Source organism: Orcinus orca, chromosome 14 (genome assembly GCF_937001465.1).
Source record: "Orcinus orca chromosome 14, mOrcOrc1.1, whole genome shotgun sequence".
Lineage (NCBI taxonomy): Eukaryota > Metazoa > Chordata > Mammalia > Artiodactyla > Delphinidae > Orcinus > Orcinus orca.
This window is the reverse complement of record NC_064572.1, coordinates 76,932,166-76,959,689: the sequence shown is the minus strand read 5'-3', so window position 1 is coordinate 76,959,689 and position 27,524 is coordinate 76,932,166. Positions and strand designations below refer to the sequence as shown.

Genomic DNA, 27,524 nt, shown 5'->3' with positions numbered 1-27,524 from the left:
AACCCCTTTTTCACAGAGCTGTAACCTTAATTTTTTTTTAAAAAAGAACATCTATTATATGTCAGATTCTGGATATGGTGTTTTGTGTATCTTTCTCTCCTTGTTCAGCACTTAACAGCCTTTCCGGGAGAGTAGGTATTAGTATTATTCCCATTTTTTAGATGAAGTTCAAAGAGGTCAGGAGACTTGACCAAAGACTGACTGGCAACTGGGGGTTGGGGAGAACCATTTTGAAATCTGGAAGGTCTGCCGCCCCTTTCTGGTCAGGCTCTAACCCAGACCTGGGTTTAAATAGCCTAGAAGGCAGTGAAGCGGGACAAATGCTGGGCTTCACTTCACCAGGCTCTGCTGCCAGGCAGATGTGTGACCTTAGGTATTTGGACTGCAGTGGCCTCTACCCTGAAGAGAAGATATTTCCACCGCAAACCAGATGATCCGCGAGGCCTGGCGATCCACGTGCTGCAGGGCCCAGTTTTGACCATTTCTCAAACCGGTGTTGCTGGAGGAAGCCAGCTGACTACCACGCCCTCCTTGGAACTTACCAGACTGGCCTGTTTCAGTATCTGTATGCTTATCAAGGTGCAAAGCATATTAACACAGAGCCCGGCCCTGAGGGCACCTAGGTTTTCCCACACCGCCCCCAGAGTCCACTGTACGAGAATTGGGGAAGAATCCTGGGTGTTTATTGCTAATTACATCTCGCTCGTGGGGAGAGGCTCTTGACAGCGTTCCAAGTGGGGTTCTCGTTGACGCTGCAGACCCAGGGCAGGTTTTCTCCGGAACGCGCGGCGGGGTGGAGGCGGAGAAGAGGGTGCAGGAGATAGCCACAGCGAACTCACGCAGCCCCGCACGCCTTCCCCCTGCGCATCCTGCGGCGCCGGCCTCCGCGGAGGAAGGCGAGGGACAGCGGCGGCCGCAGGCTAGGCACGGGTTGCGGGCCCAGGTGCCACCGTGGGTGCCTCCTACGTCCCCACCTCCTGCCCCCGGGCTACCGGCCTGTCCCCGCCCCTCCGCCTGACTGCAGGTGAAGCAGCCAAGGCCGCTGAGTAGGTGCGTGGGGATGATCTCACCCGCGCGCTCCGCGCCAGGAGGAGGAGGAGCGGGAGCAAATCCAACTTCCGGGTAGTGAAGCCGCAAGCCACCGGCATCTTGCTTTTTCTTTCCCCTCCCCCCACTGTACCCCTCGCCTCTCCCTCCTTTCCTTTTATTCCCGGCCCCACCTGCCAAAATGAACAGCTCGGACGAGGAGAAGCAGCTGCAGCTCATCTCCAGTCTGAAGGAGCAAGGTAGGCGGGCGTGTGGCCACCAGGTGCGGGCAGCCGCGGCCCATGGGCGGGGACGGCTCCAGGGCGCTGGCTTTGCGGTGGTGGAAGCTGGGCGGGAGGTATTGCGGCCGTCGTAGTCACCCCCAGTAGCTCCGTCACCCGTGGAAAAGCATTCTCCGCGCCCCGCGCGCTTTGGCGAGCTCGGGGCAGAGGGTAACGTGCTTTGCTTGTGCCTGGGGGTGTCGTGCCCGGCAGGGCGGGAAGCGCTACCCGTTGGTCGCTTTAGCCGGCCATGGGGGTTGAGGAGAAGGGCCAAGGATTTGGCGGGGACGAGGTCCCACGGTACCACCGTACACGCGGGGGAAGCGAGTGGGGCTGGTTATTTTGGAGAGGCGGCGGTTTAGGCAGCTCTGCTGGCCTCGCTCCCTGGCCTCGGCCCCCCCTTGCACGTTGGCGCCTGCGGCGCTGCTTGACAGCCTTTCCGAGCTTTTCATTCTGGTTTGGCCTAGTTCCTCTTTCCTTAGCAGCGAGGATTTGCAGGCCGTGGTGTGTTTTATCGCTTCCCATTTTTAGCAATTTATTTGTCAGTGAGGCAACACCCTGCCTGTGCGGGGCTTCTTGAATTAGGACTTGTCTCTGGTTCGCAGGAAAGCCATGTACATGCATTTCTGCATTGCCTGATAACTAGATAAAGAACTGTTTTAATCTCTTAATAAAGAACTGTTGTAGTCAGTGATTTTCATCACTTAACCACACTTCTGAACAAAGCCAAATTAAGATCATATGTGAACCTAACACTTTTTAAATTTAAAATTATTATTACCCTGACCAAAGGTGGCCTGAGAATATGGGTCAAGAAAGAGGAACCATGCAGATTTAGAAAGTAAAAATGTGTAGGAACATATGTTTTCCTGAATAACTTGCTTACATGGCCGTATAGTGGAAGGGGCCCTGCTCTGTGGCTAATCCTGGTGTTTAATCCCAGCTCTTTCACTTGTCTTGACTTAACTCACCAACTCTGTGAACTTGGAAGAGTCTCTTCCCTTCCGTGGGTCTTATGGTTAATCAAGCCTGACCTGACTAGGCGCAAGAGCTAAACCAGATGATTTTATGAGGTCTGTCCAGTACTGTGACCTGTTGCTCCTCGAGACCACAGACATACCATTCATAAGGGTATTTTGATCCCTCTGCAGTCCACACTCCTGGAAACAAATCTCAACATGACTGTTTAGTAACTGTGTGACCTTGGGGAAATTATCAATATTTAACCTCTCGAAAATGGACAGAACACATTCCTCTCTGGTATCTAGCATCTAGAAAGTGCTGGATAAATATTAATGGCTTTTGCCTTCCCACGTACTGTCAACTCCCATCCTAGATTAGTCTAAGGTCATGAAGTCACAAGAATCAGTGAATCTAGTGGGTGGGCAACATGCCTTTATCTGGAATTTCTCAAGTGTTTTAGTGAAGGGCTGGATTTTATTAGTATTTTATTCCTGATAACACTGCCCCCGTCACCCAACATAAAGACTCTTAATTCATATTCTAGACTGTTGGAGCTTTCATTATTGGTAGTATCTGTCAGTGGATGCCAGGTCTTTTGATGGATGGTCAGTTTTCAAATAATGTTAAAATTTCAAATTTCACTTCTTTTCATTATGTATATAATTTCAAGGATAATTTAACAGTGCAGATAATCCACAAGTTATTTATATTTGATTTTGGAACACATCTCTATCTCTGTGTTGGATTTGAGACTTGAGAAAAACGGACGATTCTTAAGTTTCTGGTTCTCCAGTTATGTTGGAAAACAAACAAATCCATGCATTAGTATTTTTAGAGGATATATTTCCTCAATTTTGAGCATATCAAAGGCAATAGAACAGTTAGACTTTGAAATTTGTGTTTCTTAAAGCGTATACTTTTTTTTTAGGATATTGAGTCTGGTTACACAGGTGTTGGGGTTTTTATCAGCCCATGGTGTAATTTTTATACATTTCAAACTTGGAGCATTTGTCAGTGGATCATAGACTGTGATAGCAAGTGACTTATTTCAAGAGTATTTAATTGCTGTTTAACCTGCGGAACTAACTGGGAGGCTAGGGATTTGAGGAGGAAAACCTGGCAACTAGGTGTTTGGGCTCTTACCAATATTATGATCAATTTTGTAAGCCGGTATGTGTGATTTATTTTTAAAAGTAGACAGTACTTTTTACAGCCTGTTAACATTGTGAATAATTCCACTACTATTTAATGTGAACAAGAAGAGCCATTATCGATTAAATACTCTGCTTTTCTTTTTTTAGGCTGAGTAAACCTATTCATTTACTCCTTTGACAAATACTAGGTACCTGTCATATGTGATGCCCATGTGCTGGGCACTGGGGGAAGAGATGGTGAACCAGACAGACAAGTTTATTGTCTAGTAGACAGTCATTAATCAAATAATCATACAAATCAGTTTGTACAATTAAAATTTTTTTTTCTAGGATAGATTCTTAGGAATGGAATTGTTGGCTTAGAGGGCATATATGTATAAAGTTTTGCTAGGCATTGCAAAAGTGCCCCCCTCCCCAGATGGCTGTACCAGTTCACATTCCCCCCAGAAGTGTCCATTTTCCCATGCTTTGGTCAACAGTGACCAACAGCAGTCTTTACTAATTTGACAGCCTGACAGGTTGCTTAATTTTTGCCAATCTGATGAACAAAAATGGTACCTTTAAAAAATTTGTTTGACCTGGTAATTAGTGAGGTTTGAAATCTTTTTACATGTTTGTTGGCCATTTAGGTTTCATCATATCGTTTCTTCCCTGGTGTATTTTAAGTCTAAAATTTGAACCCATTCCCCAGGAGGGTGTTCAGAAAGAAGGTTGCCATCAACTCTAAATGGCAAAGCTGACAGCAGCCTTCCCTAATGTGAAGTCTTTAGTGGTGTGGTGAATAAGGTTGCTTTTGACAAAAGTTGTGAAATGTAATGACGGAGTCTGTCATAATATGAACAATCTCTAATTTATACTTAACATTCCCTAAGCTCTATGTCTTATAAATCACACCCACTTCTGAATTACTTCAAAACATTGTATATTCCCTTCTAGTGAATGGTATAATTAGCTATATTATGTCTTTCTAGAAAGTTATATTATGTCCCTTTAAAAAAAATTAGCCAGTGTGCGATTGCTTATGTTCAAGCAGATGTTGAGGTAATGAGGTAATTCTCCTTTTGTCTTTTTTGCGGCTTTATTTTATTGGACTGATTGACATCTTTAATGCACTGAGAAATGGCAACTTGCGATACTATTTCCAATGCATATGTCCTAGCTTACTAAAGTGGACATTTTCCTTACAAAACATAATACAGTGTTCAGAATTCTGTTGGGAAATGATAGACTTAGCTCAGCATTTGTTTAAGGTACATGATTTTCTTTGTATTTCATTCAGCCCACATGCATTGAATATTCATAGCCAGGCACTGTGCTAGGCCTCAGAGATATAGAGATGGAAAAAACCTTGTCCCTGCTGGTGAGGAGTTCCTAGTTTAGAGATGGTGGTAGAGTGTCTAACTAGCCTCATTTGGGTCATGTGTTTAAAGTCCTTTGGCCAGGGAAGGGCAGGGCACCTTGATTGGCAGCCTCCACAAAGACCAATGGATTGGAGTAGTCCAAAAAAGACTGGTGTGCCACTACCAGAAGGGGGGATGCGGGCTAGAAAGACACAAACAGCAGATGTCCACTAAACTGTCATCGTAATGCCATGGCATTTGGATCTTGTTGAGGAAGTTTTGAAGAGAATGATTGCCACTTAGCAAAAAGGATGTTCTAATGTAAGACCAAAACAACAACAACAAACAAATAAAAGTTATGGGCTATTCTTGGACTGACACTATTTAAAATGGTAAGATAATTGGTTTTAAAGCAAGGTAACCTTCTTTCATCTTGAGAGTTGGTATCATTTTCTCCAAGATTATTGAGCTAGTGCTTAAGGTTCACATGGAAATTTAGTCAAGTTTATTCTTAGAACAGAGTTAGTAATTAAAAGAGGCTTCCAGTGTTCCCTTGGCTTCCAGGCTAGGAAGTAGCTAGAGCATTATTTTGACAAAAGGGTCTGAAACTGCTGTCTACCAAAATGACCCTATTTATCTGGAAAAGCTGAAGCATTGTCAATCTCGGGTCCATACAAAGTCAGTCAGTAGAAAGCCGTTTGGGACTAAATGGTTGCCTTGGTGTCAGGTGCAAACCTGGCTTTACACCACTATTTTCCAAGTGTGGTCCAGGGACTAACTGTATCTGAACAACCAGGGTACATATGTACTTACTTAGTTACCTCTGAAAAGGCTGGTAAATTTATATTTCTTCATCTGGTTACATTTTTGTAAGATTTGCATTTAAAATTTTTTGCTTTTAGAACAAAGTATTACATGGATTGAGAAAACTGCACAGAATACAAATGAACATCTCAGTGAATTATTTTTAAAAAGCAAGTATGTTTCTAACAACGCTTAAATCAGAACATTTCCAGAAGCCCCTTCATAACCCCTCCAATCACTATCACCTTCCTCTTCCCAAAGATATCCAATGCCACCAAAGATAAGTTTTGCAAGTTTCTGAAATGTACATAAACGGAATCATACAGTGTGTTTTATTTGCTTCTGTCCTCTTTCACTCATTATGTGTGTGAGATTTATCAGTATTGTCCCATGTATTTATAGTTCGTTTGTTTGCATTGCTGAGTAGTATTCCACTGTATGAACATACCAAAAAAAATGTAAGCTAATATAGTGGAGATCAGGGGTCAGCAGACTTTTTCTGTAAATGGCAGAGATAAGTATTTTAGGCATTGTGGGCCATATGATTTTTGTAAACCAGAGTATTAAAAATGCATTTTCCTAAAGTTGGTGAGCCACTGCCAAAGAGGACCCAGTTGGGGTGACCCTCTGTGAGATGGACATTCAGCATGGCCTGAGGAACTACAACTTCTAGTCAGAATTTCACTATTCACCTAACACTGCTGTTAGGTAGATCAGTCTTACTTTTGTTTTTTTAAAAAATTAAATTAAAAAATAAACATATACTCACAGAAGAAAAAAGCATATGGAGTAAAAAGTACAATTACCTGTTCCTTCTGACTCATTATTTCTCAATCTTTATTTCATTATACTCTCCAAAGGAGTCTTTTTAGACATTTTTTCCCCTAATCACTTCCCCTCCCCATGACATTTTAATACCACTGATACTCTGCATCTTTTTGTGTACTGTGATCCTTTGGAGAGCTACAGGCCATTGTCATATCTAATATTTTTTTCCTCTTTGAGGGTGACCCGTTGATAATGCATGTTCTAACCCCATTTCCATTTCTCAAAGTTATCTACTGTTAACCTTTTGTTGTATTTCCTTCTGGAAATTGTGTTTGTATGTACATATATATTTGTCAGATAATATATATTATAGAATTCATACCAGTACATATAGAGTTAAACCTTTAAAAATTGATTGCATAATGTTCCCTGTATGGATCTCCCGCAGGGTAGTTAATGTCCTCTGGAAAACAAACTTCTGTATTTCTATTTTTTTTTTATTAAAAATAATGCTTCTGGCAATAGAGAAGAGTTGGAGACATCAGTATGAACTCATGTTTAGCTTAATATAGATACCGATGGTTACATATAGAAATATTTACAGATGTATATATACGTATTGGGTTAGTATACAGACATTTATTTCCTTGCTCTTTCAGCTGAGAGCCTAGGTGTACCAGTAACAATGAGCACATCTAGCTCCAGAACATGGCTTGTAATACCATTTTCCAGTAAAAGGAACAGGGCTCCTGGGAGAAATGGCTGATTCTAGGGCTGGAGTGACTGGGGCAGGATATATACAAGATGAGCCTGGAGTATCTTGTGGTTACTAGAAAGTAAGGAAGTGCTCAAAAAAATGAGCCCACAATGATGGGGATATGTCAAAGAGATATAAGAACCAACTGAAAGAACTTCCAATGGCCAAAGATGGAACAATTTGAACAACAAAATACTGGATTATAACCCAAAGTATAAAATAAATATTCATGAGTCCATAGTGATATAAATTAATGAGAAGAGACACATCTTCCATGTAGAACAGTTCCAAATAATTTATGTATCCTCCCGCTCAAAGGGCCGTGGAGCATAATGCCCTGCTCTGTAAGTGTGGGGTGTGCGTAGTGACTTCCTTCCAAAGAGAGGACAGTATGCAAAGGGGGGTAAATAGTAACTTTAAAGTGGAGAAACCTGACAGACATTACCTCAGGTGATCTAGGTCAACTTCAATAGTGATTTAAGTCATGTTGATAGTATGTACCTTTGATGTGAGATGATGAAAATGGCACTTCACCTCTGTGGTCCTCCCCTAAAAACCTATAGCCCCAGTCTCATCATGAGGAAAACATCCCAGGTTGGGGAACATTTTACAAAATATCTGATCAGTGCTCCTCAAAGTTATCAAGTTAAGGACTTTTTTTTTTTTTTTTGCGGTGCGCGGGCCTCTCACTGTTGTGGCCTCTCCCGTTGGCGGAGCACAGGCTCCGGACGCACAGGTTCAGCGGCCATGGCTCACGGGCCCAGCCGTGAATCTAAAGTTTATAAAACCAAAATTTATTCAAAACAGTAATGCTGCTTACATCCTTTGTACACATATATCTCTGTAAGTGCAACTGTAGGAAAAATTCTGAGAAGTGGAATCATTAGATCCAAAAAGTATGTATATTTTAAACTTTGTTGTGCTGTAGATTTTATTCTGTAGAGCTGTTAACACAGCCAAGCTTTGCTTTAAAATGTAGAAGGAACACTGCTTTTTTCTCTGCTTCCCATGTTAGCTAAGCATTTTATTTCATTTATTTTTTATTGATGTATCTAAGCATTGTAAACATTAAAACACGAGTTCTGAATTTTTTGTTTGGTGCAGTGAACAGTAATATATTAGGATCCTTTTAGTTACTTGATTCTATCTCAAATCCTCTAAGGCACAAATCAGGGTATGATTCTGAGATTGAGATTATATATATATATGTATATCTCAACATATATGTATGTACATATACATACACACATATTTATATATATATATTTGTTTTAAATGCGGCTTCGAGGAGCAGTTTTAGATTACAGAAAAATTGAGCAGAAGGTACAGAGAATTCCCTCATCTTCCCCCTCCCTGCCCCCGTTTTCCCTTATTATTATCATCTTGCATTAGTGTGGTACAGGTCTTAGAACTGATGAGCCAATATTGATACATTATTGTTAACTAAAGTCCGTAGTTTGCATTAGGGTTTATTCTTTTTTTTTTTTTTTTTTTTTTTTGCTGTACACGGGCCTCTCACTGCTGTGGCCTCTCCCGTTGCGGAGCGCAGGCTCAGCGGCCATGGCTCACGGGCCAGCCGCTCCGCGGCATGTGGGATCTTCCTGGACCGGGGCACGAACCCGTGTCCCCTGCATCGGTAGGCGGATTCTCAACCACTGAGCCACCAGGGAAGCCCCAGGGTTTATTCTTTATGTTGTACATTCCATGGGTTTTGACAGATGTATGACATGTACCCATCATTACATTATCAAACAGAATAATTTCACTGCTCCAAAAATTTCCTCTGTTCTACCTGTTCATCCCTCTCACCTTACCCTGGAACTCTTGGCAACTAGTGATCTTTTTACTGGCTCCATAGTTTTGCTTTTTCCATAATGTTATATAGTTAAAATTGTACAGAGTATAGCATTTTTAGATTGGCTTCTTGCATGTAGCAATATGCATTTGGGCTTCCTGCATGTCTTTTGTGCTTGACAGCTCATTTGTTTCTCTTTCTCTGAATAATACTCCATTGTATAGATGTACCGTTGTTAGTTTATCCATTCACTTGTTGGTGAACATCACAGTTGCTTCCAAGTTTTGGCAGTTAGGAATAAAACTGCTATAAACATTCATGTAGTGGTAGGGTATGGGGGAAGGGAATAGTCCTGTGATAGGGTCTCTGTTTTTAAGTGAGCCTGTGCCCCAGAGCTGTGACTTTCACAAGTGCTTCTCAGTTCCAGTTTTCCCTGTCCGTGAGACAAGAAGGCTACAGGTGCTGGAGTTGGTTTTTACCTTCCCTTTAATCTGTTAGGCTCTAATAAAATAATTTCTCTTGAGGGAAGGTTTTGTTATAAAGAACAGAATGCTCTGGGCACATTTCGTGATGGCTACTTTTCCCCTCCCCTGCCAGAAACAGTAGGGAAATTTTCTCAGTATTCACTGTGAGGACCTGGTAGTACTCCTGGAGTTAAAACTCAAAAAAGTGTTGGGGCTTCTTAAGATCCGCCCACGCCTAGAGTTTTTAACTCTCAAACTTGTTGGAACTGAGCCTCTAGCGATTTGTTAGTTACAGTTTAGATTTTTTTTCCTATCTTGGCACATGAGGGTGTTTCTGCACCTTGGCTTCTGCTCCAGTAAGTTGTGATCCTCTGTATCTGTCTGAGTGTATCTCTAATTTTTGGAGTAGTGATTTGCCCTGTGACTTCAGTTCTCTCATGGATCCAAGAAGAGTTGTTGATTTTTAGTGTGTTCAGCTTTTTTTGTTGTTGTGAGGACCAGAGTGTCGGCTTACAAGCTCCTTACATGCCAGACCAGAAACCAGACTTATATACGTATTTTAAAGTTCTCAGTTTCCTTCCTTTCTGGTGGTTAACTTGAAGTCATTAATATAGTTTGTTGAGATTACTTCTTAAGCATCATTAAATCATTAACACTGTACTGTGTGTTCTATCAGGTGAAGAGTGAATTTCAGGTTTGCTATAATTTCTTTTAGATGAAATCTCTCACCTTTGTTTTTTGATCAGGTTTTCCAGCAGTGTTTCCCTGGCTTTTCTAATGCTTTAATTAACAACTGAGGTATAAACAACTTCTCTTTCTATCCTGGCTTTAAGAGCAGAACCTACTGGGATGTGTGCAGAAGTGAATAATGTCCTAATTGAACATTATCTGTTATGACTTATGTCCTCATACCCCATTAGTAAGAGATGTTTCAAGGCTCCATGAGCCTCAAAGATGTAAACTCAGTGGATGAGAATATACATTAGAAGATCTCATGAGGCAGTGTTTTTCTGGTTACATTTGATGGCTATTTAAAGCTTCATTTTTATTAAGTATCTTGTTGTAACCTATGATTTAAGAGGCCCTTTTAATATGGGGAGGAAAGTATGTGCTCTTTCATGATTTGTTCATGTGAAGACCTAGATCCATTCTTCCTCCTTCCTGAATTTAACACACATTTATTAAGTGCCTACAATATGTCAGGCATTGTGCTAGAAGAGGGCATCTGGATGCATAAAGACATAGTCTTCAACCTAGAGGGTTATTTCTGGTCTAGTGCTTTAGCACACTGCACAGACTAGTGCTCATAAATGTTTTTTACATGGATGACCTTTAGGATCAGTAGACTGGTTCTGCTTCCACCATTCCTTACTGTGGGATTTGACTTTTCTATGCATTTGTGTCTTCACTTTTAAAGGGGAGATGTTAATATTTGGCTAAATTGCTCTACATCACAGATTTATATGAACCACTCATTTCATTCAACATAGGCATAGACTCTGTGCTTTGTATTCTGCTGAGTGTAAGGTATATAGCAAGGAATTGAGTGGGAGAAAAGACAAGAAAACAGACCTGTGTTCAGACAACTTATAATGTTGCATGTAGATGCTCCAGTAGAGATCTATGAACAGTATACTTTGGTAGTATATTAGAAATATAAATGCTGATTTTTGCCCCCGTTATATGGGGAGAGTTTCTTAGAAGAAATGACAGTTGAACTGCATTGAAAAGGAGGAGGTAGGGAAGATGCGGAAGGGAAGACCTTGCAGGCAGAAGGGAAAATATTTGTAAAGACACTTGGGTATGAAAGGTCTTAGAGGGTTTAGGGAAGCATTGGGACTTTGGGTATGATGGAGTGAGTGTGGTCTCTGATTGGGGAGAGGAGAGGAGAGTGGGGTTCCCAGGTTGTGAAGCTAACATCTTTGGTGGTTTTTAAACAAGAGAATGAAATAAGCAGGTTTCTTTGTTACAGTGCTAACTAGTGTCTACCTTGTAAAGAATGAACTTGGCATAGAGGGCAGCTAGAGGCTAGATGAGAGGGTTTTGCTATTATTGAGGGTCAGAAATAGGGCAGAGATACTGGTGATAGAGGAAGGGCAGATTGGAGAGACATTTTGAGATCTGAGCAGTTGATGATCCTTTGGTGGTGGGGGAAAGTGGGGAATCAAGGGTGATCCTGAGGTACTAGCTTGAGAACTAGGTAGATGATGGTCCTGTATACAGGAAGTAAGCGGTTTGGGTGAAATGGAATTGATGAGTTCACTTTCTAACATGTTGAGTTTGAGGTACTTGTAAGGTATGTGGACAGAGATGTCCAGAACTGTACTGTTCAGTAGAACTTCCAGCTGCGATGGAAGTGTTCTGTGGCCACTAGCCACATGTAGCTATTGAGCACTTGAAATGTGGTGAGAGCAGGTGAAGAGCTGAATTTTAAATTTTATTTAATTTTAATTAATGTAAATGTAAGTAGCCACATGTGGCTAGTGGCTACCATATTTGACAGTGCAGGTCTAGACAGTGTTGGTTGGAAATACTGATCTGGAGCTAATGCTAGGATAGGGTGGTTAAGCTTCCTGGGTCTGAGAGGTTTTCAGGGGCACTGGACTCTAAAATGCTGAAACTGCAGAAGGCCCAGGCAAGTTAATTGTTGCTCACCCTAGCCAGAGGTGTTATTGGCCTGTAATTCTGAACTTTAGTTGTCATGTTTCTCAAACAACTAAGTCTACTCAGCTGCTTCCTGGGGTGGCTGTGTCATGGTTTGCAGCTTGTAAAGAAAATTCTCTTTCTTGGCATTAGTGGGTTAGAATATAGAACCAGCACGATTCTTGAAGCACATGCTTTGCCTGCTATTCTCCTTGTTTTCTCCACATTTTCCTTTTTCTTCCATTCTATACTCCTATGTAGTGAGTCCCCTCTTTGGTTGCACATTAAAATCACCTGGGGTGCTTACCTCTTAAAGAAATACGGATGTCCAAGGTCCACCTAGTTAAATGAGAATCTTGGGTTGGGGGTGAGTGGAGAGGAGGCTAGAGAGCTGTAGGATTTAAAAGCTCCCCTGGTGATTCTAATGTGCAGCCAGGATTGAAAAGTACAGCTTCAGACATGCTTCCACTTCTTTGCCACCTTCTTTTTTTACTACAACAAACTACAGTTGATCTTTAACCCCCTCTCTCCTCCTTTTCTTTGGTGGAAGGTAGTAGTACTTAGGATTTCAGAGATTTTCTGCTCTGCCATCTTTCAGGCCATGTATCACCGAAGTAAGCCTGAGACTGAAGGCATTAGGGAGCAGCCTGATCTCTTGCTGTATCAGTAATGATAACCTTTGTTTAACATGCATTCAGCATTTAATATGCCTAAGCACTCTTGTTGCATGTTAGCTCACCTACTCTTAATAAGAACACTATGAGAGATGTACAGTTATTATTCCTATTTTCCAGATGAGGAATCTGAGACGCAGAGAGTAACCAGTTTGCCCAAGGTACCTGACTAAGTTAAGTGCTTGGACTGCACTTTTAAATTGCTGTGCTGTGTGACTTTACAGTATAGTGAACTATGCTGTATCTGTAAATGCAAGGGATGAAGTCTTCCCAAGCTGCAGATGTCTTTCACATGACAGAGAATTGGTCAAAATCATTTCTTCTTTTTTTATTAATTCAAAATTTGGAGGATCTCTCTCATTAAATCACTTGAGTTTCACAGCTTATGTTAAAAAGTTTTGAAACTGTGAGCCAGCTGTAAAACGATAAGGCTTTCTCTGTGACCCTTTGGCATTGCCAAAAGAGAAGTAGCTGAATAACATAGGTCATTATAGTTTTTACCAGTTTTGCTAAAGATGCGGTTACACGTTTTCACTATGATATATGTGAATATTGTCTAGGGCAGTAATCTTGGTTTTTTTAAATTCAAAGAAATAAAAATATAAGTAAATATTTTTCGTTTATGCCCAATTCCCCAACTGCCCCTTCCCACTACCAAATGGTTGAATTCTTCCCATACTTTTCCTCTCCTTTCCCTGTACTTGGCTTCATTTTTTTTTTTTTTTTAAGTTGCTTACAGTCACGGAAAGCATATTTTCTGTGGTTTCCATTAAGATATGATAGGTAAAGATTCATGATTAATGCTTTTCATAAAGACCCAGTAATTGGGAGTCTATAGTGTTTCGCCTGGATTCTGTTGGCATTATAATGGAAGAACAGTGTTGGTATTTTTAAAAAGGCCTTCATAGCCGTTATCTGGTGCTTTAAATAGAAAAAAAAAATTTCTTACTGTCTTTTTTTTTTTCTGTATGTCTGTAAAGTAGGTCATCAGGAGTAGAGTGGTAAATCAATTTTGATTTTTCAACTTTATCTAAAGATACTTTTAAATGTCAAGTAAACGAAAGCAAAGTCTCTCAATAAAGTATTTATTTTTTGAAACAATATTAGATGTAGTAATAAGATTTGGGACCATGACCATAGACTACCTAATGATGTAAGTGCGTATTTTTAGAATCTCTTAGTTCATGTTTCTTTTTGTTAGAAAAAGGAAGGGGAGGGACATTTTATTGAATTTTCAGAACCGAGGACAATTTATTTCATACTCATTGGTTGGGGTTTGTCTGATGGAGGCTGATAAGGAGCTGGTGTGCAGAGGGCTTCATTCTGTGATCAATCAAATCTTTTCTGTTGAAACTGTAATGATTTTTTAAAGGGCTGTATCTTTACATGTGTACATTTAGCTATCTTATGGGCTACCTAATTTTCAAAGATTAGAAAATTTTTTTCAAAAAAAAGATTCTTTTTTGAGTGTGGCTTCAATGAAATGTCCATTAATTCTTATTTAGATGGTTATGAAGTGCTGATAAAACTTCGGGCCGTTGATGGTATAGTCTCATAAATATTTGTTTATTTGAATTGGATTTTAAGATTTCGGTCCGGTCATCATAGTAACTATTCTAAACCCTTCAGATCCCTGTTGAAAGGAACAGCATATACTTTACCATCTGAATTGTTTTGGCGGTATTCTCTGCTCCAGTGGTTAGAATCATACACTTTGGAATTAATGACCAGATTATATGGAATATTCTTGAAACCACTGGTTTCAGATTTTTAATTGATATCTTCAGGTTCTTCATAGAAATAGGAAGCTCTGTTTGTCTTTTTTTTTTTTTAAAAGAAAAACTTAGCTTTTTGTAGATAAATCCCAATGAAATTTTTTTAAAGTAAAAGTATAAAAATCCAAACTTGATTATTGTCTGGCTGTCTGGTGCCAGTCAAAATGCTGGTCTGGGAGTGGGCAGTGGTTCTGCTGGGTCCACCTTAGACATTCTGCTCCATCAATAGTCCTAAATCAGTCTGTTTCTTCCCACCATACGCTCTAAATGGCACATTCTCAACTGTGAGGCTATCTAAAAATGGTGCTTTGGCTAAGAGATGAATGTGGGAGTTCAGCTTGCTTTTCTGGCAGTGGAGGATTTTAAGTAGAAAACTGCTGCTTTTCCCACATAGTTGGAAATAGTTCCAGATAATTCACATATTTTTCTAATTTAGTGAAATGAATCTGGCTGGGATCTGGTCATGGCTTGGTGGTTGATGATCTTGCAGTGCCTGAAAATAGTTGTTCTTAGCTGAATGCTCATAGCAGAAACTTTCCCCTGCGGATAAAGAAGATATGTGACATTGAGTTTATTTTCTGGAGGCTAATCTTAAATAAACCTGTGATTATAGCACCACAGACTAATCTTGCTGGAAGGAACTTCAGGGACACCAACCTGTCACAAGTGTTGAACATCAAAGATGAGAAGTGACTTGTCATAGGCACTTATGGCTCATAGGTCTTCCTAATAACCCAGGAGAACTGAAATTCGGCTCCGTGGGCTCACATCTGCTCTGGTCTCTTCTTCTTCCTTATTCTTAAAAGCAGGAGCCCTTCTTCTGTGGCCTCTTCTCCACCCCACCCAGAACCTTGTAAATAGACAATAGGGGTTAGTTGGGTTCCCAGGTTTTCCCATAGTAAACTTTTGATAGCATTATAACATTGCTTTCCTTTTTTTCTTTTAGCAATAGGTGAATATGAAGACCTCAGAGCAGAGAACCAGAAGACAAAGGAGAAGGTTTGTACTTTACCCTTTCTTTCCTCTCTTACTTCTGTAAAAGCCTAGACAGCATGGTGCATTGTTCTGCCACCAGTTTCAGTTAAATGCGAATGAGAGTGGTTTTTTTAATTTCTTTTCTCCTGCATGTGTGGTTCAGGCTAATATCAACTCCAGGCTCCAGATGGTAAAGAATAGCAGGCATGCCACAGTGGGCGCTGCTCTGGGAGATTAACTACACGGCTAAATGTGCAGCAAGGCACCAAGCCAAGCAACTCAAGCCCCCAAGAATTGTACTTTTTCCAGCAGTCAGATTTGGGATTCTAGTGATGGAATTGAAGGCCTGAGACATTTACCTTTTGGGTTGAGACATATTAGATCTGGAGAGAACTCTTTGGAATTAGTCATTGGTGTTTAGCTCAGATGCTTCCCTAAACCCTTTGTATGTTTGCTTCCTCTAAGTATATGAATAATCTGTTGGAAGTTGAAAAACACCCAATGTGAAGATGGTGAAGCGTGGTGAATATTTTCCTGGGCTCTGGCAGTTTTATTTTTTAACGGTTAAATAATTAAATTCTACTTACCTTTATGTCTCTGGACATATCCATTTAAGATTCATGAGTGTTTTGTTTTGTTTTGTTTTGTTTTGCTGTACGCGGGCCTCTCACTGCTGTGGCCTCTCCTGTTGTGGAGCACAGGCTCCGGACGGACGCGCAGGCTCAGCGGCCATGGCTCACGGGCCCAGCCGCTCCGCGGCATGTGGGATCCTCCCAGACTGGGGCACGAACCCGTGTCACCTAGCATCAGCAGGCGGACTCTCAACCACTGCGCCACCAGGGAGAAGCCCCATGAGTGTTTTTTTAACATATATCTTTTTTTCCCTATAAGTTTAGGGAAGGGACATACAGAAGGGAAGGCTAAAGAAAGTAGAGGGACTGAGTAGAAAATGAAAAGGAGAGAGAGGGGGAACTGTCCATTATTGTTATTTAGATATAAATGAAACTTATTTTAAAAATTTTAAATTTCTATTTTTAGAAATTTGTTTGATAGACCAGATATTTCAAAGCATAACATCCATGGTGGAAAATTAATAAGACAGGTCCTTCGTGGTTATGAAAGAAGGTACACATCATTATGCAACCTTGTCTTTAAAATTTCAGAGTAAGAGCTGTAATGAAAATTGGCAGTGAGCTAAATATTTGTAAAACTTGTGGCACGTTTGTGGGTATTTATTGAACTCTTAAAAATCATATTTAACTTTTTTACTTGTATTAATTTGCCACCTATATAGATGTTGGTGTGGTGGTATTAATGGTAAGTCCTCTAGTTCAAAGCACATTATAATAGATTTTTAGATCGTTATTTTTCACCCACGTTTCATGCTCCTTTGCTCATTTGTAAATATTATTTGTAAATATTATTTTTGAAATAAAATTTTTATTTAAAAATTTATTTATATTTGAAATTTTAAGTATCTTCCCTTCCTTTCACTAGGCAATTCACGGAATGGTGGGTGGGGTGATGAGAATATCTGTGATAGAAGGTGGCTGGTACATGCGTCTCTAATATGGTAAGGAGGTCACATAATACAGTTTGACAAGATTTCTAATTCTAACATAACCACACAAAATCACAGATGTCCCGAGGATGCCAACAGGTGGGGAGTATATGCTTAGATCTTGGGTCCCTGTTGTCCCATAATTTTAAAGCAAAGCTAATGGGTGAAGCTTATGCCAGATAGCTTGAGTCTTTTTCCGTAAGATACCCAGCCATCTTCCAGCTCTAGGAGAAGGAGCCAAGACGTTATCAGTCAATTGAGTCTCTTCCATATATGTTCCTGGTCCAAGGGGGGAAGAGCAAAACAAGTTGGAAGGGTTAATTCAGGAGAACTCCTTGGTTTAACCTGGAAGATAGGAGGAGGGAAAGCAAACAAGTGTCTTCATTTGATGAAGAAAGAAGGATATAGAAGAATGTGAATAACATAAGAGGAAAAAGAGTAAATTTTTTGTTTTCTCTTATCCTTCTTTAATCCTTGCTTACTTGTAGACCTAGCATTGCCCTAAAGATAGTAGATGTTCTATAAACATCCGTTATTAGTGATGATGATGGTTGTTTAACTGCGAGCCACTTTCTGCAGTGAGTTTTTATGTGAACCATCTGTTATACAAGTGAATTGTAGGTAAGATGCATTTGGCAAAACAAGGATTAAAAATTACCTTAGCCCATTACCTGTTTACATGTTTCTCTACACAGAATATGTCCTGATACTTTTGTAACATCTGTATTGACGTACTTCTGTACTTATTCTTTAAAAATAACTATTAACAGAAATGGGAAGAAAAGAAATGAAAGCAATATGGAATGCTGTGTGGTTGGGTAAAACAAAATAGGATGGTTTTAAGTTTACCGCACTCTGTTTATCTTGTGTTAAAAGACTAGTAGGCTTATTACTGCAGCTTTTTCCCCGAATTGGGGGCTGTATTACAAAGGAGGGAAGCCTATAATAAAAGCCTTTTTAATACAGCACAGAATGAGTAAAAGCAGCTTTAGTTCTGGAGGTGGTAAATGGAGAACACCATTTTCTCTGGCAAAGCATTCTCTGTGCCTGGCTGTGTGAGCTTTGTCCAGTCCCCATCAGCAAATATTCATGGCCATTCTTACCTCGTGACCCCACACGAGTTCAGTTAAATCAGTCAAGGATAGGAATCTAAAGTAAGAGTCTTTTGCCATGGTTAATTTGATGTGGGGAAATTTTGCAGAAGTGTAAGCGACCAGAAAAATAAATGGCAAGTTTTTTCCTTCTGTGTGTCCACATTAAGTCTAAACATCTTTGTTGTCAGGTCATGAACCTTATCAATGGGAAGAGACAGTGGGTGTGATTCCTTTGGGTAGATCTTTTTATGCCCTGTTTAGAATCTCCTCTGTTGAGACAAGTGGTAGGACATGAATTTCCTCAGAACAGGCGGTTGCTTAAGAGACTGTTTTTTTAAGCAGCTACTGTGTCATGTACATTCCCTTATCTCCCTTATCTGATGCTCCAAACAACCCTGTGCCAGCTCTATTTCACAGAAAACAGGACCTCAGGGCTTAACAGAGTCTAGATTCAGACAGGGTATTCTAACCAAAAATACTCATTTTGAAGCAGGTAAACCTAGGGGATCTAATTGACTTTTTCCCCAAAGGTCTTGGTTTTATTCTTAATTTTTTATTGTTAGCCCATGAATTTTCCACAGCAAATTATCAGACTCAATACTTTTCTGGATCGTTTGTCTTCATCATCTATTGGTTTGTATTTAAAAACTGAAAGTTAAATATCAAATCAGTCTTACATCAGAAAAATTCTCGCGTGCGTGTGCCTCTGTGTGTTTGTGTGCGCGCGCGCACATGTGTATAGATTCTGACATAATGCATTCCAAGGGTAAGAGTAGGAGATTTGGGAGGGTGGGCCAGTGTTTTAATGATCTTTTCCTTTGCAGTTCTCCCTTTTTAAGAACAATATAACGCTGATCATTTTGTGGTTTTTATCAATGTCTTTGAGGATGGAATCAGCATCTGAGTTGATAAGGAAAACTTTTTGCTGAATGCCTTCTGAGTACTGGGATATAAAGAAAAATGTACGAAGGTCCCACTCTAGAATAAAACTACTCTAATGAGGGACGCAGGCAAGTTGACAAATAACTGTGATAAATTGTACATATAAGTGAATGCTTAGAGTTTAGGGGTGGGATGGGAAAAGAACAAAAAGACAAGGTTCCTACTCAATTCCATGTGACTAACTCTTATCTCTTAATGCTTGGATTAAATGTGGCTTACTTTTTTTCAAAGTCTTCTTTCTCTCACAAGCAGAATTGTCGCCTCTTTGTAATGAAACATCTGTATATTTCTTATGCACTTACCACATTTTATCAACCAAAATTCATTATCAAAATATTATATAGGGTACATGTAAGATATCTGGGTTGGATTAAAGTGTAAAAGCTTCAGTTTTGTTTTTTTTAGACATCAAGATAGGTGGAGATTATGGAAAGGGTGCTACTTATTTTTTGCCCAGTTTCTAAATAGCATTATCAACAATATGTTAAAAAGTGAGAAGGCCTATCACATTGAAGTCAACAACCCTTCCAAATTATTTTTGGGGTAAAAAAAAATAGAGGACTTGTATATTTTGAAGTCAACCAAATGAAGTTTTACTCTGCTTGTGAAGCAATCATCATATTTAAATGTGTTAGTCATGCTTCTACAATTGAAGGGCATTCTCTTATGACTCATTCAGGATCTTTGTCATAGCTGTTTGTGGTTTTTTTCCTATATGGGGGGGCAAAGCTTTTTTGAGCTTTTAATGGAATAGCTTTCACATTTCTCAGAGTGGTGGGGGCAATGTGGAGTGTGCATAAAAAGAAGGAAATCTGTAGAATAGAAGAATGTCTGCCTTTGAACAGTAAGTATTTATGTTTAATTCTATGTTCCGAGATCGAGTTTTGAAATGAATAAATGTTTAAGTGGCTGATTAGAAGTCGTTTGGGTGAGCTACTGTAACACTGCATCAGGCGGTTCTGTCAGCTTGCCAGGAACAATGAATGAAAAGGGAATGAGACAGACACTTTCCAAGACTTAGGTTTCAAGAAGCAAGATAGATGATACTGTTTGCATCTTGGCTCAGTTGTCTATTGTTAAAATTTCTTCATCTTTTGTAAATTTCAGAGGTGAAGGTCCCAAAGTATTTTATTTAAAAAAAAATCAGTAAAGAAGCCACTTTAAAGAGCAAGATATGCATCCATTATGCTAACTGTTCATGCATAATACATTCACATACATGCAGTTTCTTTAGAGCAGAGTGGCAAGTGGTTGTGCCAGAGAAAAAGTAATTACTTAGCAGTTTGAAAGTGAAAATGAGTCTCTTATTAACAGCAATCTATCCAGAAACAAAGAGCAAGGATCTCTGTTCTGATGACATGTGTTTCCATCTAACACACAATACCTAGAATTTGGAGAATGCTGTAAGACAGCTTTAGGGGACAGCTACTACTTTATTGCCTGTGAAAATTGGAGGGAAAGAACTTTGAATTGGAAGAAAGAACACTACCGAAAGAGAGTGAAAAGAATTCCATCCTAGTGGGAATGATTTAATTTATTGTGTTCTTTAAGGATAAGCACAGCTGAGTTCTAGCCAAACTTACATAGGTGGAACAATAGAATTGTTGAGTTTTACTAAAAATGATTTGATGGTCCTCGAACTGCATCACCAAATATCCTAAAACAGGTAAATATGGACAATTCTGATGCTTTGCCTGTTTAAACTTTTAAATATTGTAACTGGACATAAAAGGAATGAAGTTCAAGACAAATAAGTAAAAAATGGTGTGGAGTTGAGACCTTTTCAGACTTAATGTTGTAGCCTCTGCTGTATGTTCCTGTAGTGCAGTACTTCTCTCATTATGGCAAGTGTTCTTATAAATTGCTTGTTTCACTGTTGATCTTTCTTGGTTGATCATAACTTTTGTGAGAGCACATTGCCTGTTATGTTCCCCACTGTATTTTCTCTGCTTAACATAGCACCTGTATGAATAATTTGTTCAATACTTGGAGGAAGGAAATAAAGGCATTCAGTGATTACAGTAGGTGCCTGCTTAGAAGTCTAATTCAGTCAACTGTACGGTAGTTGTCTTTGTGTAGATTGCCTACTCTGTTGCTGTCCTGTGTATGCAGTGCATGTGTGTACTTCTTGGGCCCCACACTGGCCTTTCTGTAGGCTGGCAACTCTTTGTTGCATTTGTGTGTCATGGAGATAAAAATGAATGTTTATGTTAGTGGAAGTTAGACACAATTCAGAATATTGGGGGTTTTCTTGCATAAAATATACACACAGCAAAATATAAAGATATCTTAGTACCTACAGTTATCTGTACTTCTGCTGAGCCCCGTTAAGCAGACATTTTAGTACAAACAGCAGTTGGATGATATGCGAGGCAGAAAGAACAGAGCTGCCCATTTCGGTCGGGGAGAGGGGAATACCAATACACACTGGAAAGACTTTCCTTCACAAATCAGTCTGCCAGTGCTTTGAGATGCTGGTTTAGTTTCAGAAGCCAGGTATCTGCCTGGATGAGCCTCAAGGAAGAGTTCTGGAAAACAGCCAGGGCTTCTAATATGAAGAGCTTTCAAAAGCAGCAAGGCTAACCTCCCGCCAATTCACCACTTCATGAAGAGCCAAAATAGAGACTCTAGAATTGATGTAATGTGATCCAACTTGCTTAAACCAGCCAGCACTCGTGCTGCTGGGTTCTACCCCAGCCTTGAGCTACAGAGAATCGTTGAGCATCGTAATTAAGGGACGTGGGCCCAAGAACATCTGTTGCTATTGCAGAGTCTTCACGAGCAATTCTCACACAAAAAGAAGCAGTTTCTACAAATGATGCAGCTGCGTGAGCAGGAGAGAGGAAGGGGTAGGATGGGTGAGGGGCTTCTGTGGGATGTAAAGATACAACATTCTTCCAAAAAGGCCCGGAATCTTTGCTACTTTCTCTCTGTTGGTAGATCGAGAGAAAGGTTACAAGATATTTTTCTGGGTTCATCTAAAATGATGAAATAAGGAGATGTTTGGATTTCTGCTTAGTAAACGGGTACGTCCTTCATATTTTGCTCAGCTCTGGTTGGAATAAATAAGTTGCTTTTGCAGCATGTGTAAATCCCCGCCCCCACAATACACACCCCTTTCAGTATCCATAGCAGATGGTAAATTCTGTGGCTGCCAGTTCTATCATAATATGGTTGCAGAAAATAGAAAGCACAGCAACATGAAGACCTCTGATAGAACACAGCTGGTGTTGGGAGACTGCTTGTGAATCTGCTGGTGATGACTATAGAGTTAGTGTGAAAGCACATAGCTGGACTGTAGAAACTTGTTACTTGAATGTTGGGATAAGACTGTGATGTTGAGACCCGTTATTAACCAAAGCATGTCTACCTGGGCCTTATGAGCGAAGAGCATGGGCCATGGGTGGGCAGACTGGCAGGGTGGTGGGGAAGTACAAGGGGAACAGGTACTACATTCTAGAAAATGAGAGGAGCGTTCCTGAAACAGCTGGCTAGCACGCTCATGAAGTTAGGTGTTACACTATCTGGTGGGGGAAGGATCTCATAAACGTATTTGAGAATCCAGGACTCTATAGAGTGTTTAGAATTTTAAACACCAAAAGACAATAAATACAATTTACATGTGAAGTTGGGACTAGAATCTGTATTAGAATTACTTTTTTACAGAAGTTAAATTGACACAAGAAAACTTTAATGAAAGGATATGGCTTTTCCTTTAGAAAATGGTCCTGCCTGACCCCTCTTGTGCAGGGTCTAGGTCAGGATTTAATAAATAGCTTTGCTAGTTTAACACCGTGTACTCGTTTCATGTACTGTAGCCAGAATGGATTTACCCAAATGAACAGAGATAGGTTTTTAAAACTAAAACTTCTAGAAAGTTTCAGTTCCTGAGAGGCTGACGTACAAAACTGAACTGCTTTCTTAATTTTTTTATTTTAAAAATATTTTAAAAGCATAGAAAAGGGCAGAGAATAATATAACAAATACACACCTCACAGAATTAGCTTATTTTTTTTTGAAACTTAAAAAGAAAAAAGAATGCTACAGATAAAATTGAAGGTCCTTTGTGTCACCCAGCCCTAGACCCCTTCCCCTCCCTATCTTTTAAGAGGCAGTTACTGTTATGTATTTTGTGTGTATCCTTCTAGTTCATGTTTTTATGTTTTTATATATACCATATGTATTGGGAAATATACAGATACAATATAAATATATAAAGTGTTTTTGTGTGCTTAAGGTATCATTTGATATATATTCTATAATTCCTTTTACTCAACATTATGGTTTCTGAGGTTTATCTATGTTGATACATTTAACTTCAGTTCATTCATTTTCATTTATAGTGTATTATATGGATATACCATGATTTATTGTTATTATAAATGCAGAACATGTTTGTATAGATCATTTTGTACACATTGCTAGAGATTCTAGAATCTAGAAGTAGAATTGCTGAGTCATAGGGTATGTACAAGTCCAATTTTGTTAGTTTATTTCCAAAAGTAGTTATGCTAGTTGACATTTCATCTGCAGTATGTGAGAGTATCCTACATCTGATCCCAGACTTCTCCAGTTTTTGCCAGTCTATTAGATGAGAATATCTTACTATTTTAATTTGGGTTTTCCCAATTATCAGTGGCATCATAATTTTTTAGCCATTGACATTTGAAAATAAAAATATCCAAAGGTGTGAAATCCCAAAAAACATATCCCAGATGTGTTTTTCTGACATGGTAGGATTAAAATATAACTTTGTTCATATGGTCCTCTTAGTATAATAGTATTCCCACACAATTAAAATTTTAATTATCATTCTAATAGCTAAAATCACTTTTTAAAGTTTTAGATATTTTTGATGAAAATCTTCCTAAAATGTGTTTTACTTCCTATTTTGTGAAAATCGGGGTGAATGGAATTCAGTTCTCATAATGAATGTTAGGTTTTAAAAAAATTCATTAATGTCTACAGAGCCAGCTTAGATACTTGTTTCTGTACCTGATACCCTAAAAGATCCTCATGCTTTAATAAGTTATTTTTGCCTTCCCTCCTTTTAATTTGCTACCTTCTTCTATTCAGAATTCTAAGGATACATGGATGGTTTTTTCTTGAGTGAGAGAGTGCATGGGACTTGGGCAGCAGTTTGCCTCCAGGCAGTGGTCACTTCCAGTGTGCCCCCAGGGTTCTGGATAATTGAAACTGCGCAGTTTCAGCAATCTGACCTGCGGATGAGTGGGGTTTTTACTGTGTCAGCAAAATACCTACTTAAAAAGAGGCACAAATATTCTCTTAAAGAATGAATACATTTTAACTCAAGGATGTTAAATTGGTCTGTTACTGAAGAGATAATGAGCCTGGAAGGTGACTCATTATCTTAGAAGGTCTGAGAAAATTGGCCAGATACAAGTGGTACAAATATCATGCTGGTGAGCAGTAACAAATACCATGTGGCCATTCATGCCTTTTTTCCCTTCGTATATTTTTTTTCTTTTTAAAATTATTCTATTTTTCTTCTTTTTTATTGAACTATAGTTGATTTACAATATTGTGTTAATTTTATGTGTAGAGCAGAGTGATTCTGTTGTATGTGTGTGTGTATTCTTTTCCATTAGGTTATTACAAGATGTTGAATATAGTTCCCTGCGCTATACAGTAAATCCTTGTTGTTTATCTATTTTATATATAGTGATATGTATCTGTTAATCCCGTACTCCTAATTTATCTCCGCCCTCTCCCTTTTGGTAACCGTAAGTTTGTTTTCTATGTCTGTGTGTCTGTTTCTGTTTTGTAAATAAGTTCATTTGTATTATTTTTTAGATTCCACATATAAGTGATATCATATATTTATCTCTGTCTGACTTACTTCACTTGGTATAGGAATCCCTAGGTCCATCCATATTGCTGCAAATGGCACTATTTCTTTTTTATGGCTGAATGATATTCCATGGTATACATATCACATATCTTCTATATCCATTCATCTGTTGATGGACACTTAGGTTGCTTCCATGTCTTAGCTATTGTACATAGTGCTGCTATGAACATTGGGGGTGCATGTATCTTTTGGAATTAGAGTTTTTGTCTTTTCTGGATATATCATTAATGCTTTTTTAAGATTTTTATTTTTTGTTTTCATAAAATTGTTTATGTTTGCTCTTTCTTGTCTTTCCAAACTTATGATATAAAGTTAACATTTCTGCTTTTTTCTCATTTCAGTGTGACAAAATTAGGCAAGAACGAGATGAAGCGGTTAAAAAACTGGAGGAATTTCAGAAAAGTATGTGAGCATTTCAGTGGAATTGTTCTAACACATACAACTGTGCTTTGGGATTATGTGGGTAGACATGTACCCTGTGTTTAGTTGCTGATGCATTGGGTGTCCAAGAAAGGAAGAGTTGTCTTCCTATTTGCCCAAAAAGTGCTCTGGCATTACTGTGATTTTTAAAGAAATGGATTGAGCGTTATTGTTTCATAAGTATATTATTTATATATATATAAAAAACACAGTTTGTACTTGTTATAAAAAATTTTACTATACAGAACAGTTAAAAGAGAGCAAATTTGTTATCTTCACTCTTTGAGAAAAGCCAACATTAGTATTTTATAGTCTTTTTTTCCTGATCTTTTATCTGTGAAATATATGTATCAACAAAAAATACAGTCATGCTTTGCATTCAGTTTTATAGCCTACTCTTTTCAGTAAACAGTATATTATAGTCATCTTTGCATGTCAGTAGAGATATGTATATCAGTTTTTAGTGTTGCCCATAGTATTCTATTATATGATAGTACCGTAATTTATTTAAACAATTCTTCAGTGATAGATGGATTATTTCTGGTTTTTAGTAATTATCAATAATGCTGTGACAAGTATTCTTATACATACATTTTTACAGTGGTCTGGTTAGTTCCTTAGGGTAATTTATGGAAAAGGAATTCTAGGTTTACAGAACTATACATTTTTAGGAGTTTGAATGGTTGAAATAGCCCTCTCACCAAGGAAAGTTATATTCCCACAGAAGCTTTAATAATCTTCTTAATTTTTGCTATGTTATTTTTTATGTGATGTAAATCTGTTATTACTTCATCCCCTAAAATAGAACATATCTGATCACACTCAGAAGGATCAGAAGGAAATAAGTCATGGGAAAGGGCCAGACCTTAGCAGGGAGAGTGACCCTCCCCCTTAGAAGCAGGGCCTTTGTCCATCCTTCTGCAGATTCCATGTTAGTCAGGTTGTTTGATTATATCATAAAGCGTTGACTTGGTAACTACACCACAAAGCATTTTATTCTTGTTGAAGGTAAAGCAGCTATAAAAATGCAGCATTACAGTGAAATTTCAATAGCCAGTTTATTTCAGGTATCTGGCTGTAACGAGGAAAACCAAAAGGGAATATTGTTGATAAAACCTATCTTTGGTGGCCAATATGCTATGACAGAACTATTTTTTATCTGTGAATGTGTGGATTGTAGCTGTTTAAGACCTTCTCCTTCCCTAATGCAGGATTAATGGGACATTCTTACACTTGAACTGACACTGGGTTACAGCTTCAAGAGTTATACCATTGACATAGTTACCAGTTAATGTGTTTGAATTAGTTATTGATATTGGATTGGCATACTCTGTGCAGTGGGAATAGTTCGAATTCTTATGGTTGGAGTTATAAAATGTTTTGGTCCAGGTAGGTAGTAGGGATTTTACCTCTTGCATTATGCAGAAATGGAAGCAACTTCCTACCAAATCAGCCTACCTTTAGAGTAACATGTAAACTTTGCTTTCATCTACCATTTCTCTTTTCCATTTCTCTTCCTCTAAATACCTTTGATAGTTTTAAAAATTTACATTTTTCCTTATGAGCAACTCAAAGCTTGAAAGAAATCATCTTTATTGTTGTTTTCATTCAATTTTTACCTTTACTACATCAACCTAATTTAAGTTTGGATGTCAGGAGAACAGAGTATTAACTCTTCACTCAGTCTCAAAAGAACAGAAAATGGAGACTAAGAAAACTTTAAATATTTGTTAAAAAATTGAGGTAAATGGTTCACGACTTTAGAACATAGAGTAGAATTTCAGATTTGGAAGGGAATGAGGCAGTTTTCACCAGTAAAAGGCACCATTTGGTGTGAATCCCTGTAGCCCTGAGCAATTCCTTCATTAGTAAAAATGGAATAAATGACCCTACCTTATAGGCTGTTCGAGGATTAAATGAGATAATCCATGTAAAAAGTGCTGAACACAGTGCTTGGCACTATAGTAAGTGCTCAATAAATACTAGTTGCGGGCTTCCCTGGTGGCGCAGTGGTTGAGAGTCCGCCTGCCGATGCAGGGGACACGGGTTCGTGCCCCTGTCTGGGAAGATCCCACATGCCGCGGAGTGGCTGGGCCCGTGAGCCATGGCCGCTGAGCCTGCGCGTCCGGAGCCTGTGTTCCGCAACGGGAGAGGCCACAACAGTGAGAGGCCCGTGTACCGCAAAAAAAAAAAAAAATACTAGTTGCTGCTACCAC

The 27,524-nt window shown here is 39.1% G+C and overlaps 1 protein-coding gene across 5 annotated transcripts in view; it reads left to right on the top strand.

Moving 5' to 3' along the window:
* Nucleotides 1-931: 931 nt before the first annotated feature.
* The window catches only part of SHTN1 (shootin 1), a 103,817-nt gene continuing 77,224 nt past the window's right edge, over nt 932-27,524 (top strand). Inside the window, exons 1-3 of one of the 5 annotated variants that reach the window (XM_033420959.2) lie at nt 932-1,286; nt 15,391-15,443; nt 25,230-25,290. In XM_033420959.2, coding sequence (XP_033276850.1) covers nt 1,229-1,286; nt 15,391-15,443; nt 25,230-25,290 — 172 coding nt within the window. In that variant the 5' untranslated portion in view covers nt 932-1,228. Of the gene's footprint in view, nt 1,287-12,811; nt 12,831-15,390; nt 15,444-25,229; nt 25,291-27,524 lie in introns of those variants that run through there. The other 4 variants (XM_004265795.2, XM_033420958.2, XM_004265792.4 and 1 more) reach the window with 4 other exon arrangements.